The 15,575-nt window shown below is 40.0% G+C and overlaps 1 protein-coding gene across 1 annotated transcript in view; it reads left to right on the top strand.

The window, feature by feature from the left end:
- Positions 1 to 15,575, top strand: part of PNPT1 (polyribonucleotide nucleotidyltransferase 1) — a 44,775-nt gene that overhangs the window by 4,862 nt on the left and 24,338 nt on the right. The window contains exons 5-14 of the mRNA XM_084622266.1: positions 1,152 to 1,201; positions 3,300 to 3,363; positions 3,451 to 3,498; positions 5,885 to 5,998; positions 7,322 to 7,508; positions 10,125 to 10,176; positions 10,728 to 10,785; positions 12,527 to 12,623; positions 12,720 to 12,822; positions 15,170 to 15,240. Of these exons, the coding sequence (XP_084478392.1) occupies positions 1,152 to 1,201; positions 3,300 to 3,363; positions 3,451 to 3,498; positions 5,885 to 5,998; positions 7,322 to 7,508; positions 10,125 to 10,176; positions 10,728 to 10,785; positions 12,527 to 12,623; positions 12,720 to 12,822; positions 15,170 to 15,240 (844 nt within the window). The remainder of the gene's footprint in view (positions 1 to 1,151; positions 1,202 to 3,299; positions 3,364 to 3,450; positions 3,499 to 5,884; positions 5,999 to 7,321; positions 7,509 to 10,124; positions 10,177 to 10,727; positions 10,786 to 12,526; positions 12,624 to 12,719; positions 12,823 to 15,169; positions 15,241 to 15,575) is intronic.

Genomic DNA, 15,575 nt, shown 5'->3' with positions numbered 1-15,575 from the left:
ACAAAGTTTATTACTAACTGTGACTTGGAGCGCAGGAATAGCATAGTAGATCAGACCACTGGTACATTGTCAGGTATCCTGTCCTTGTTAGTAGCAGTTGTTATGTGCTTTGGAGGAAAACACTAGAATTCATTATACCGGAAAACTGTGAAATAACCTGCTCATAGAGCAGAGGTGGGCAAACTACGGTCCACGGGACCGTCCTGCCCAGCCGCATAGCTCCCGGCTGGGGAGGCTAGCCCCCAGCCCCTCCCCTGCTGTCCCTGCTCTCTTGTGGGTGTGTCGCTGCGCAGGCAGTGTGGCTTGCACCTGCCCACCTCCCAGGCTTTCCAATAAGCCTGTCCCGCTGCTCTGAGCGGCATGGTAACGGGGTAGGAGGTCCTGGGGGACAGTCAGGGGACAGGGGGCGGTCAGGAGACAGGGAGCAAGGGGGATTGGATAGGCCTTGGGGTTGGAGGGTCCCGGGGGGGACAGGGAGCAGAGGGGGTTGGATAGGCGGTGGGGTCCCGGGGAGGTGGTTAGGGACGGGGGGGTCCCGGGAGGAGGTGGTCGGGGACAAGGAGAAGGGGGGGTTGGATGGGTTGGGTGTTCTGAGGGGGGTAGTCCGGGGGCGGGAAGTGGAAAAAGGCCAGGCAGTTTGCAGAGGTACAGCCTTCCCTACCCAGCACTCCATACCGTTTCGCAACCCCATGTGGCCCTCAGGCCAAAAAGTTTTCCATCCCTGTCATAGAGGAAGCTTCTTCCTAATTCCCATTGCTTAGTGGCTGGCGTGTATCTTGAATCATGAAGGATTATTTCCCTTATATTTTATCGTATCTAATGTGACAGTGAATATTCTCACTATCCATGTACATGTCTAATCCTTTTTTGAATGCTGCTCAAGTTTTAGACTCAATATCTTTTGGCAAAGAGTTCCACAAGTTAATTAGGCTTTGTGTTTCTAAAAATTTTAAATGTGTTGGTTGTCAGTTTCTTTGGATAACTCTCTTGTTTTTTTTAATATGAGGGGAAAATAAAGATTTCCCGAATTTTATCTTTGTCATTTATTACTGAATATATGTCTATCATTTACTTCCTTCATCCACTTTCTCCTATAAACAGTCATAATCTTAATCTCTGCATGTATGAAAGTTTTTAAATGTTTTTTACAGATCGATCAATTAGGCCACTCTTCCCAGCAGGCTACTATTATGATACACAGGTGGGTTCATTATTTTTAGTGATAGTCACAGTTCTGTGGGAGCCAAAAGAAAACTGTTTTGGGCAAGCTTCCAAATTGGGTTAATGTTTTGCAAAATAGTGTTAACTGTTGGTGCAGTTGAAGGATTAACAGCAGCCTTCTTTAATCGGTCGGTAAATAATACTGCTTAACACAGACCAACTATTCATTGCTTCAAGGAAAGCTTTTCTTTGAAGCTGATCTGAATTCAGACTCACTATCACAAAGAAATGAGTGGGATTTATTCTCTGGGAGAAAGTAATTTAACTAGCTAGGAGCTGTAATTCCTGCTTGGTAATATTTTAGATGAAACTATATTTATGTTGCATGTCAAGTAGAATAGGCTATTCAACAACCTTAAGTCAAAAAGAAAAGGAGTACTTGTGGCACCTTAGAGACTAAGCAATTTATTTGAGCATAAGCTTTCGTGAGCTACAGCTCACTTCATCGGATGCATTCAGTGGAAAATACAGTGGGGAGACTTATATACACAGAGAACATGAAACAATGGGTGTTACCATACACACTGTAACCAGAGTGATCACTTAAGGTGAGCTATTACCAGCAGGAGAGGCGGGCGGGGGGGGGGGGGACGACGACGACGACCTTTTGTAGTGATAATCAAGGTGGGCCATTTCCAGCAGTTGACAAGAACATCTGAGGAACAGTGGGGGGTGAGGATAAACATGGGGAAATAGCTTTACTTTGTGTAATAACCCATCCACTCCCAGTCTCTATTAAAGCCTAAGTTAATTGTATTCAGTCTGCAAATTAATTCCAATTTATCAGTCTCTCGTTGGAGTCTGTTTCTGAAGTTTTTTTGTTGAAGTATTGCCACTTTTAGGTCTGTAATCGAGTGACCAGAGAGATTGAAGTGTTCTCCAACTGGTTTTTGAATGTTATAATTCTTGACGTCTGATTTGTGTCCATTTATTCTTTTACATAGAGACTGTTCAGTTTGACCAATGTACATGGCAGAGGGGCATTGCTGGCACATGATGGCATATATCACATTGGTGGATGTGCGGATGAACGAGCCTCTGATGGTGTCACTGATGTGATTAGGCCATATGATGGTGTCCCCTGTTGGAGAACACTTCAATCTCTCTGGTCACTCGATTACAGACCTAAAAGTGGCAATACTTCAACAAAAAAACTTAAAGCTATTTCCCCATGTTTATCCTCACCCCCCACTGTTCCTCAGATGTTCTTGTCAACTGCTGGAAATGGACCACCTTGATTATCGCTACAAAAGGTCCCACCCCCCGCTCTCCTGCTGGTAATAGCTCTCCTTAAGTGATCACTCTGGTTACAGTGTGTATGGTAACACCCATTGTTTCATGTTCTCTGTGTATATAAATCTCCCCACTGTATTTTCCACTGAATGCATCCGATGAAGTGAGCTGTAGCTCACGAAAGCTTATGCTCAAATAAATTGGTTAGTCTCTAAGGTGCCACAAGTACTCCTTTTTCTTTTTGTGAATACAGACTAACACGGCTGCTACTCTGAAACCTTAAGTCAGTGTCCGAAATTATCTTCATTGTAAGTCCATGTTCCATTTTCTCTTGTAGAAGGTGGGGATAAAAAGCTCAACCTCTGCATATTTGTGCAACAAAATAAAAGTAGTCCTTAAAACCCAAGAACCTCTCAATCTACTTCCTGTGAATATATTAAGGTTGTTTTCACTCTGGAATTTTCTCTCTCACATTTGTTACCTCTTAGATTTATCTCATTATTAATCTAACAAATGTGTGAGAGAAAATTCCAGAGCGAAAACAATCTTAATATATTCACAGGAAATATTATTAATATTTCTGAAGTATACAAAGTGTAGATAAAGGTAACTTTGTCACATTTTAAGGGCCTGTGTTTACCCCTAATTTGGTGGTTCTTGGTGTTAAATATCATTTTTCTCCGTCAGTTTATTGATTTAGGTACTTGAACTTTTTTTTTCCCTCTTCATATGAATTCATATAATTTTTAGGTCATTGTATTCGTTGTTTCTTGCAGGTGTTTTGATAAAAAAAACAAACAAACATATAGCTCAAAATTCTTCCATTGTCTTTCATATTATACCAGATCCTTTGTAATCTTTTAGCAGTAGATGGTGTTAATGATCCTGATGTCCCGGCAATTAATGGAGGTAAAAGTAATTTTAAATATTTTGTAAACTTTATTTAATGTTTGTATTTATGTAATCATTTTAAAAATGTAACTCTTACAATTTTAGCATCTGCAGCACTTGCATTATCAGATATCCCATGGAATGGTCCCATTGGTAAGTAAATATTTTTGCTTGAAAGCTTGTCTCTTACCAACAGAAGTTGGTCCAATAAAAGCTATTACTCACCTTGTAAAACTCTAATATCATGGGACCAACACAATACAGCAACAATGCATATAACTTGAAATCTAGCCATTTTCAAATTAAAGGCAGTTTCAGGTACTACATCTGTCCCAAATTCCACTGCCAGTTTCTATGGTTTTACAGTCATGTTTTGTTTTTCTCTTCTCTCATACTGTTAAGCTCCACAAACAAGGAAAACTGATTATATACAGCAAATAGTGAAACTACATAAAAAGTTGCAAATGTACAAAGTAAAACTGAAAAATAGAATAGGTTTTTTTTTTTCTGATCTGAGTACTTTTAACAATAGTAGCTACAGAACTACAGACAGATGTGTGATCAGTAAAATGGCTTCCCTTAACATTCGTTTGCAAATTGGATACAATTAACTTGGGCTTGAATAGAGACTGGGAGTGGCTAAGTCATTATGCAAGGTAACCTATTTCCCCCTGTTCCCCCCCCCCCCCAAGGACATTCTTGGTAAACCCTGGATTTGTGCTGGAAATGGCCCACCTTGATTATCATACACATTGTAAGGAGAGTGGTCACTTTAGATAAGCTATTACCAGCAGGAGAGTGGGGTGGGGGGAGAGAAAACCTTTTGAAGTGATAAACACCCATTTTTTCATGATCTGTGTGTATGAAAACATCCTCACTGCATTTTCCACTTTTATGCATCCGATGAAGTGAGCTGTAGCTCACGAAAGCTTATGCTCAAATAAATTGGTTAGTCTCTAAGGTGCCACAAGTACTCCTTTTCTTTTTCCTTAACATTCAGTAATTGTTACAATAGTTTAAACAAAATAGTAAGATACATAATAGCATTGCAACAACTGTCTAAAAACAAGGCGTATTTCTCAGGTCATACTTTTTTTTAAATAGACTTTATCTGCAGACAAAGTGATCAGGAATATACCTTCTAATTTTCATATTCTGAGGAAATATCCCCATGACTATAAAGTATATGGAAAAAAATACTTTTTAAAAGTGTCCATTTAATTCTATTTATCAAGTTAATACACTTCTATGAAAGCTTCTTCTCCTGTAACACTACTTCAGATTATCTCTAAAGTGTTTCTTTAGTTTATTGGAGACATTAAAGCAATTCTCTTCAAGGTTTTGGTGGGGAGGGCAGACATTCTACAACCATTTATTTTCTTATTCTAAGGCAGGGGTCGGCAACCTTCAGCACATCCCTGTGGCCCACGACTTCCTGCAGCTGCCATTGGCTGGGAACAACAAACCGCAGCCGTTGGGAGCTGCTGGGTGCCGTGCCTGTGGACGGTCAACGTAAACAAAATGTCTCTTGGCCCGCCGGTGGATTACCCTGATGGGCCACGTGCTGAAGGTTGCTGACTCCTGTTCTAAGGAATAGTCTCAAGCATAGCAGCAGTCTTGAAGCATCTCCTATAAGTTGCAGGAAATGTTCCATTAACAGGCAAGTCTTACTGTCTTCAAACCAATTGGCAGCCTTTTTCCTTCAACAATATATGCTTGTAAAATTTCCAACAATAAAATTTTATTAAACTGGATATATGATAGAACATATTAGGGATTTAAGGATTTTAAAAAGTGTAAAAAAAATTAGAAACTTATGAAATTCTGCATTGACGTGATTGCACTTCCTGGGTTTCTGTTGTGTTCTTAACACTTGTAAGTGTGTTTTTAATCCTTAAACTGTTGATCTGTATTTCTGAGTTTAACTCTAGATTAATGAAAGTTTTTGCCTGGGGAACTTCTTTAGTTTTTCAGATTTTGGAAATGCTTATCCTTGAAGGGCCCCAGGTAGAGGAGAGCAGGATAGGGGCTTTTTGCTTTCTAGACAACGCTTTCCCTCCCAACCTTTACCCCAACAATACTAAAGGGGGCTCTTTTGCCATCCTGAATGTCTCACGGGGAAGTAACTTAAATTTCTCAAAAAGGGATTTCACTTTGTAATTTATTTTTCTTCAGCTGATTCATGTTTCAGGAAACCTATGTCCAAACTACAAACAAAAATAAGCTTACAACTATTGCTGTGTCACTGATAACGTTACTATCAGTGACACTGCAATAACAGCACTACCCCAATAAGCCAGAATTTTTCAAGTGTAATTAACTTGACTTGCAGATTGTTTGCATTATTTGAATAAACAAGTTTATTTTAATTTTATAACTGTGTCAAAAGGTTATCTGGCACAAACACACACAAATCCCACTATTTAAATAGAATTACTAATTTTAATAATTACCTCTGAAAGCAAACCAAGTAAAAATGATCCTTTGAACGAAATCCTACTTAGATGCAAAAATTAACTTCTTAGGTATTTCTTCTTAGGTGCAGTAAGGGTAGGAATGGTTGATGGAGAAGTTGTTATTAACCCAACTCGAAAAGAAATGTCTTCTAGTACCTTGAACTTATTGGTCACTGGAGCTCCTCATAGTCAAATTGGTAAGTGGTTAAAATTATTCAACTTTGATGTTTAGCTAAAAATAGAGCACTTTCTCATATGAAAATCATAATTCTCTTGAAATACTACCTTTGTGATCAAGACTAGATAGAAACAAATAGTGAGGAAGTATTTTTTCTAGTTTGATTTCTTTAGAGGTCATTAATATATATTGGAATTTCTTTACTGTATTAATGAGATTTAATATCATTTATCTAAAACTTATGTTATGCTCCCTGCTTATTCAATTGAACTGAAACTTTGGAATACAGTATCAATAAATAAAGTCTAAATGTTTTATTGTAATACAGTGAAACTTGTGTCCTAACAGCCAGTACAATTTTCGTCCCCACAGGATCTAACTTTGTGATGCAGAGTTGTTCTGAGAGAATTTAGCTCTCATTTAAAAGCAATGGAAACCTTAAGTTGTAAAGCTGCTTAAAAGAGAGAGAATTTTTCTTAAACTGGTTAAATTAATTGCCCAAGCCCTGGCAGGAGCCACAGGATAGAAGCCCTGAACTCCAGCAGGAGCTGCAGGGGCAGAAGCCCCGAGCCCAGGCACGAGCTGCGTGCGTGTGTGTGTGTGTGTAAGCCTTGAGCCCAGGCAGGACCTGGGGGGAGGAGAGGGGAGCTCCGGGACACTTCTGCATTGCCTGTGGAGGTCAGGTCTGATCTCCCAACATAACAGCCATGCAGGGGAAGGACAATCTATCCCTCCCCAACCTGGCTGAACTAGCAGATTTTGGGCAGATCAGATTTCATAGGGAAGGGCTTATTTCACGGTCCAGGACATATTTTTCATGGCCTTGGAATTGATAGGGACCAATTCATGACTGGCCACAAAATTCATCATATACTTGTTTATAAATTGAATTTCCTATTCCATATTAATGTAATCTTACTGGTTGAGGAAGTGTATAATGTATTGTATTCAGTCTGTGGCACGTCTATATTTAAATGCACATTCTAACCATTAACCTATTTTGAAGGCATTAGTTTGACTTCCTTTCAGTTGTATCTTGTGAAATTTCTCCTTACTAACTTATATTTGCAAAATTATTCTGAAATCCTCCCAATCAATTTTTCTTCCATAAGTCCAGCTCTTCAGTTTGCATTTTGAAACTGTTTCTATGATTCTGTGACCTTTGAAATAATAAAATCAACCTGGCAGAGATCAAACAGATTAACTGAGCTATTGTCTTAAAGGCCCATGTAGTTTTGGTAAAATTAGGTTTCCTTTGTGATAGATATATTTTAACAACTTGTTCTATATCAGTTGAAAAACATGATGGTAACTGATTTACTATTTGACTCTGAATTAATAGTCATGTTGGAAGCAGCAGCCGAGAATATGTTGCAGCAAGACTTCTGCCATGCCATCAAAGTGGGGGTGAAGCATACTCAACAAATAATTCAGTGTATACAGCAACTGGTAAAAGAACAAGGTGCTGCCAAGAGAACTGTTCAGAAGTTATTTAGTGCTCCAGCAGAGATTGTTGAATGTGCAAAGCAGTAAGTACAAAAACAAATGGTTCTAATGAAGAGCATTAGTGTGACCAACTTCTGTCACTAACTGACCCTCATTTCTGGGCTTTTTTCATGCAAAATATTACTTGTTTTGAACGTTTGAGTCCCTGACTTATCCTCAGCTTTTTCTTCCTTTTGATAGTCAGTCACAAGCCCTGGGCCTCTATACCCGTTCTTTGCTTAGTCACAAGGGCAACGCTACTGTGGCAGCCTGAAGACATGAGGGTGGGAAAGGAGGAGTCAGAGAACCCATCCCAGGCCCTCCTCCCACAAAAAATAAGCAAGAGAGGTTCTCATTTTCCCCCAAATAGAGGAGACATCTTCAGGCTGAAGCACCTGTGGTCACCCCTTTTTAGAAAGAAAATTGGGAAAAAAGGAGCAATCTTGAGTGCAGGAAACTCTAACTGGAGGTAGCAGAGAGAATTCAAGGTGAGGATGAGACGGATCAGTACTGGGGAAATGCTGCATGGCTTCCCACTCTCCCTCTGTTTAGAGACCTGTTACCCTATGCATTTGTACAACCCTCCTAGCAATTCTTTCATCTGTCCCTGCTGGGAGGAAAAGCCAGCAAGTGGGGGCAAATACCTCCCCATGAAAGAGGGCTGGGGGGGGGAAATGCACAAGACCATGTCTCTCTTCTGCCTAACAGCAGCATGTCAGAACTGCTGAGGAGGAGAATATCAGTTTGCCCACTCCCTGCTTTGTAAGGGAACTGGGAACTTGGTGCTCAAGACTAGCTTAAATGTAATTGACGCACTGAGCTTCCTTGTAGTGCTCTCCCAGCATGCATTCTCCTCTTCCTCTCCCCAGTTTAGAATGTTGTTGTCTCTCAGTTCTCTCTGCCATCTGGGTGGGGTTCCCCAAAGATTGACCCACACATATCTAGTAGGACACATAAGTTTCCCTATCCCATCAGCACTCTCACATATCTTTGGTGGGAAGGAAAAGGAGTCCTCTTACCCCCTAACTACTATGTATTCAGGGAGGAGGGCACATGGGTTCTTTTCTCTAGCCCCATCTCTGAGGACTTTGGGATTGCTACTGTTTTGAAGAAGCAGCTGTAACTTCTTCTCTCCATGTAGTCTCTACTGTTCTACCCCATGTTGATGTACAAACTTTTCCCCAAGTTACAGGCCGGGGGACAGGACTTCTGTCTGTAAAAGAAAAATGAGGAAAGCATCAGTCTGGGGCCACTAAACATCCAAAACTATAGAAATATATATCTTTACAAAGTTCCACATTGACCACATGCTGGCATCCCCTCACCTTTTTTTTTATAAAGGTGACATCTCTGTGTAGAATTGCATTGTAAGTTGTAAGAAGACAGGCTTATGGATCTGTCGGTGAGGCCCAACTTCCAATAATATAAATGGGGTCTATGTGTGTGTGATTGCTGGGGAGAGGAGAATTTCTTGGGCACTAATTTCATATTTAGACAATCTATTGCTGCAAACAACCTAAGTATTAACAATGGTGTACTTAATGTAAGACTAATTAACTGAAACCTCCCGCTTTCCTTCCCATCCATCCTCGATACATGCTTTGAAGAGATCTCTCGTAAGCATTATTACTGAGAACTAATGGAATGCAGCCAACAAACTCTAGGTGTTTCAACAATTAAAAGAGAGAGAAAAATCAGAAAATGATTGTACACACGAGAAAGCAGAATTCAGAAAACTACATTGACAGTGCTAGCACAAGTATAGGAAATAAAAGCAGTAAATTGGGCAATCAAGGATGAAAGATACACTAAAAAGCATTATTAAATTATCAGGGTGTATAATTCTTTCTCTGGCATGAGCTGAAGACTGTGCCTGCTTAAATCTAAATGTCTTGGGTCCTGCTGGCTTTCAGTCAGGTGCTTATTAATTTTTTGTACATTTCCTTTATAGCAGAAAATTCTAAATATCTTTAAAAAATGTCAATAACACATGCTCTCCCTCATTTTATGCTTGCAGTGTCTGGCTCAATATACACTGCACCATAAAAGTTCCTTTATAGTAGTACTGTGTGAAAGTTCCTTAATTTCTTAATGCATCAGGCAGTCTGTGTGGGTTTTGTGGATTGATAATATAACTGTCAGTTCAGATAAACTGTCACTTAAAATAAATCTTAGATATTTTTTGACTAACAGGGAAACTTAAAGTGTGCAGTACCTGGTTAAATAAGAACTCCACCAGTTTTGTGTTTGCTCCAGCCTTTATAGATGAATCCCCTTGAAACTGTCATTAAAAGCCATTTAATGAAATACAAGGTGGATATGAACATAACTGCTTTTAAATTTTATTTCAACAAAATATCAAACCATTTGCTAAAGAATAGACTTTATGTACCAAGTTTCAACATAGAACAATATTTTTCTGGCCATATTAAACTCTTGAATATAGGGTTTTGTATCAGAACAAGTTAAACTTATTATTCTATATAATGCCGCTTATGAGTATTGCTATAATACTAATATAAATCTTAGATAGTCTAGCAACCTTTTTAAAGTCACCATTTTCTTTAGAACACTAAATGCATTTATGATGGTGACTTGTTCAAACTTTGTACAGGTAAACAAATACTAATCAGGTTAATTACTTTTTTCTCTTCAAAAAGGCTTGCCTCTGACAAGGTCTGTGCTGTATTTGCAAATTTTAGCCATGACAAAGTAAGTGTTGCCATCAAAATCTTGTGGGTTTTTTTTAATGTCGTATTTCAATCAGTTCTCTGAATTTGTTAATTCTCTAAATTAATCCATGTTTAGATTTAGTTGTACTGCTATCCCCATGACATTTCTTTAAAGAGCCACTAACACTTGACTGTATTTCCTCCTGTTCTGCAAGATGTAGTGTAAGAGAGACAAGGTGGGTGAGGCAATATCTGTTATTGGTGAGAGAGACGGGCTTTTGAGCCACACAGAGCTCTTCAAGCTTGAAAGTTTGTCTGTCTCACCAACAGAAGTTGGTCCAATAAAAGATATTACATTGCCCACCTTGTCTCTGTAATATCCTGGGACCAACTTGGCTACAGTTACAGTGCAGTACTATAAATAAGTTATCACAGGTTCTTCTCTTGGAGATTGTTGTTTCAGTATGTAATGATTCCTTGTGCTTAGATTTGTTGCTATGATTATCTCATTGCTAGACAGCTGTGCAGAACTTCAAGATTGTTGCTTTATTGTTAGTCTGCAATATCAGTGGTAATGTAAATCTTATCTAGATTTCTAGAGATGAAGCAGTTAACAAGATAAGACTTGAAACAGAAGAACAGTTGAAAGGTATTGTACTCTGTAATATTGGTACAATTTTAATAAAATTGGGCACTGAACTTTAGGCCAGTATTCACTACCATAATATAAATACAGTCCTGTAACATTATTTTGAAAAGAAAGATTGCTGTTTATGGAGACCTGCAAAGGATGTAACTTTTTTTTAGATTGGTCTTGTGCCCTTTTCTTGATGTATAAAGTGGGCCTGAACACTTTTTGCTTTTATTTACATATATAAAATATATAATTTTTTTTTTCTGTTTGTAGCTTAGAAACACCAGAAATTTCTGCTTTGGTGTTCCTTGGTTTTGCTAGAATGCCTGTTTTAGATCTCAGATGTTTATTGTAAGCCCTTACATCTTCATTGAAGGGACATAAGGGTGCTGAATCTTGAACAAAGGCTTCCTTTATCCAAAATGTTAATTAGTCATAAGTTAAATAAGTTTTAAGAAAACCTGTTTTAAATTGTCTTTGGACCCCAGGTTAAAAACCAGTGGTATAGCACAAAGATGAGCATAGTATTTTGTTACTGAAATTCCAATTTAAAACTTGATACAAAATACTGAATTATAAGAACTAACACTGAAATAATACTGCATTGCATGAAATGGTCATGTGTAGTATATAACACAGGATGAGGCCCAGTACTTTGTGTGTATGCTTTGGCTTAGCTCTGGCCAGTTTACCTGAAGATATGTGTTCTCGGCATGTAGGGGAAAGAAGGGGATTGCCATTCCCCTGTTCAACAGGTCTATTATAGTGTCTTTATACTTCCAGTCTCCCACATGAATGCACAGTCCCATTTGAGTTTATTAGGGTGTTTACTCCCAAGGGAAGTACAATAAATGCTCTTTGTTCTTGGAGCTGGCAAACTCCTGAGTTCTGCTCACTTTTGCATAAATAGTTGAGAAAGAAAAGACTCTTATCAAGTCTGCTCCCTTTGCTTGGGAGCAGAGTACTGAACAGATAGCAGTTATTACTGAGGTAGTTAGAAGCTGTATCACTGCAGTAATCAGCCTGTGTCTACCTCCTCAAACTCCTAATGGTGAGGAGGAAAGATATTGCCACTGAACACCCCTTTTCCACATGCTGGGGAGGGGGGGACATAATAGAAAAAAGGCTTACTTCTCCTCCTTCCCTACCTTCACATTGTAAAGGAGCACAAGAAAAAACTAATGTATGTGAAGGGAGTTGAGGATGCACCTCAGGTTCTCACCTCCTCATCCCTACTTGCCCCTGGAAAAAAAAAAATAAAGCTATGTGTCTCTGTAAGCGGTCCAGCCAACTGTGAAATCCTCAAACCTCAGGGTATGGAAGTCTGAGGTGGTATTGTGCACGTCTTACTGACTTAGACCCTGTACCGCTCAGGATTGGAACTGTTGCAGTCCATTTGTTTTTACTCTTTTGAAATGTTTGTGTTTCAGCAGCAATAGAAAGCAAGTCGTCTTATTCCTCTTGGTCCTACCAGTCTGAGAGTAGTGGAGCACCGACTTCTGTAGCTGCCAGTATTAAAACTTTGTGTTAATTAGAAGGATACTCTTTTTGAGCAGTAGACCTGGTAATAGATCTGGAACCACCTATGTGATTTACCCAATTTCTAACCGTTTGGAGAGTGCTCCCAATTGTGAATAACATGTATAGCAACACAACGGGCTTCTGTTGTACCCTAATGCTGGCCACAGTGCTTATTACAGAGCTTCTTTTCCAACTTTAGAAGCTTGGAGTTCTAATTTGTGTTTGGTATCTCTAGAGAAATTTCCAGAGGCTGAGTCTTATGAAATTATGGAATCCTTTAATGTTATTTCAAAGGATATTTTTAGAAGCTTTATTCTGAATGAATACAGAAGGTAAATGCACAGAATCCTTTTTGAATAAACTCTTTGCAAATATTTCCCCATAATTATGGTTTTCTTGACTTTATAGTTCATATTTTATTTCTATAGGTGTGATGGTAGAGACTTGACTTCTCTCAGAAATATCAGTTGTGAAGTAGATATGTTTAAAACACTTCATGGATCAGCATTATTTCAGAGAGGTCAAACACAGGTAATACTTTCAAACATCAGAGTTATAGTTTTCATAACCTGAAAGTTTCCATTAACCATGACATTTGTTATTTCTCAATCAAGTAATTATTGAAAACACCTTGCATACCTTCCAGTGTAAGAAAGTATAAATGCATTGTGTGCTATTCACGTTCAGTTTAATATTGCCTGGCTCCCATTAGAAGAAACAATGTACAGAACTAAACTGTTTGCTGTTCCAGTGGAAACTTCAAAATAACATTGCAAAACATAGTTACCTAGAAGTATTCCATTAAGCAGAATCACATGTCCACTTTCAGCCTTTTTAAAGTTCCTGAAGAAGGCCCAGCAACTGAAACTTGGGCCTGCAAACATGCTTTTCTGTAATTCCATTTAATAAGTTGTAATTTCCTTTCAGAGTGGTTCACAGTAATACTGCTTATTACTTTCATTAATACATAAAATACTTATTTTTAACCCTCTCTATGCATTACTTATAAAAAGAAAGTATGTGAGTTTTACATTAAAACTATTCTTTGCCGAAAAACAGCAGTGTGTGTGCATTGTTTAGTTCAATGATCAGGTTCACTTAAAATAGAATTGTCTAGTTTATCTGAACTACTACTGTATAGGAGACTGCCAAGCAGTTTTTCTGCAAATCTTTTTAAAAGTTATGTATTCAGATACATTTTATATCAAAGTTCAGAGTGGTGTGGAGGGGAGAGGGAGTCCTTTCTAAAACAGGCTAGAGGATCTGCGTGTTGAGTTTCTGATCTGAGACCTCTTACTAGACCTCTGTTTCACCGCCATCTTTCTTCTAGGGATGGATTGATTCTCATCTGTCTAGCTCAGGGGCAACCTTTTAGAAGTGGTGTGCCGAGTCTTCATTTATTCACTTTAATTTAAGGTTTTGCGTGCCAATAATACATTTTAACATTTTTTAGAGGGTCTCTCTCTATAAGTCTATATATTATATAACTAAACTATTGTTGTATGTAAACAAGGTTTTCAAAATATTTAAGAAGCTTCATTTAAAATTTAATTAAAATGCTGATCTTATGCCGCTGGCCCGCTCATCGTGTTTCCGGCCTGGGGTTCCGTTCACCTAGGCTGGCAGCGGGCTGAGTGGGGCCTGTGGCCAGGACCCCGGCTGGCAAGGGGCAGGCAGCCAGAACCCCAGACCTGCAGCGGGCTGAGTGGCTCAGCCCACTGCTGGTCTGGGGTTCTATCCGCCATCTCCTGTCAGCCAGGGTCCCAGCTGCTGGCCCCGCTCAGCCTGCTGCGGGTCTGGAGTCCTGGCCCTCTCCACATAGAGTAGGTACCTACCTTCTCCCTGGTTCTAGCCATTCTCTTCCTCTCTCTGCACTGAGATGAGGGTGGGAGTGTGCTGAGAACAGGGCTGGGGGTGAAGGAGCAGGCTGGGGGTTGGGGTGCAGGGTCTGGCCAGGAGCTAGAATGAGGAAGGGGCCTCAGGGTTGGGGCAGGAGGTTTGGGTGTGGAGCGCTTACCTGGGCAGCTCCCATTTGGTGCTCAGGGTGGGAGTGGGGATGTGGGGGTGCAAGAGTCAGGGCATGGGGTGTGGAGGGGCTGGGTATGTGTGGGGGGTGCCGGAGTCAGGGCTGGGGTTGTGGGGGGGGTGCAGGGGTCAGGGCAGAGGCCTGAGTGTGTGTGAGGAGGGTTCAGGGGTGAGGGCAGAGGGCTGGGGGTGTGGTCTGGGGTTGTGAGGGTGCTCCCAGCCCCCTGCCCTGAGCGGCTCACGGCAGGGGGCTGGAGGGGATATGTCCTGATTCCATCCCCTTCCCCAAGGTCCCCGGAGCAGAGCGCGCTTCGGCTCCACTTTTACCTTTCCCGCTTGCTCCGAAGCAAGGGCTGTCAGCTGATCAGCGGGCCACAGGGAGGGAGCGGAGGAGGGGCAGGAACGCAGCATGCTGGGGGGAAGAGGCGGGGGGAGGGGGAAGCTTGCCTGCCCCACAAGGAGAGAACAGTGGGCAGGGGGCAGAAAAGAGCGGGCCGGGCAGGATTTTTAGTGGCATGCTCTTTAACTGGTTAATAGGGGAGTCATTAACTGAGATAATTCCTATCTCTTAAGGTGAAAATGCTACCTCTGTAGTACTCCATACTTTTGCTAGGCCAGGCAGAGAGAGCCAGGAATCAATCCGTTTCCTTACAGACTGGTGGACATTTACAAGACCAAGTTCTGATTCTATCAACGTCTTTATTGTAAAGAAACCTATTGAGAATTGATGTTTGACAAAAATCACAACAGAAACTTTCCGAATCAACTCTCCTTAAATCTTTGTGCCCAATATACATAGCTTTAAATGATCATAAACTGTGTGAGTTTTCATTGTCCCTTTTTTTTGTTCTAGGTTCTCTGTACAGTTACATTTGATTCACTAGAATCAAGTGTAAAATCTGATCTTATCACAACAGCTGTGAGGTATGTGCCTTCTTATCTTCTTTCGCTTTGTTGCTTTTATAATAAATGAGCATGGGTAATTTAAACAGTTGATAAATGGTACTTGAACTGAATATGTATTCATCAAGATTTTCAAAAATGGATGTCTAAAATTAGGTTTCTAAATAAGTGGCCTGATTTTCAAAAGTGCCAAATGCCCAGCAGCTCTTTGGAATTGCCTTTAGTCATTGGTTATGATTATAGTGGCTCAGTAGTTACAAACAATAAATCAGAATATATTGCAAGAAAATATTCTCTTTTAAATAATGAGACCAAGCAAAAAGATTACTAAATGTGTAAAAACTCTACATAAATGT

Source organism: Lepidochelys olivacea (genome assembly GCF_965140295.1).
Source record: "Lepidochelys olivacea isolate rLepOli2 genome assembly, chromosome: 3".
Lineage (NCBI taxonomy): Eukaryota > Metazoa > Chordata > Testudines > Cheloniidae > Lepidochelys > Lepidochelys olivacea.
The sequence above is the reverse complement of the archived record's forward strand: the minus strand, read 5'-3'. Positions and strand labels throughout refer to the sequence as shown.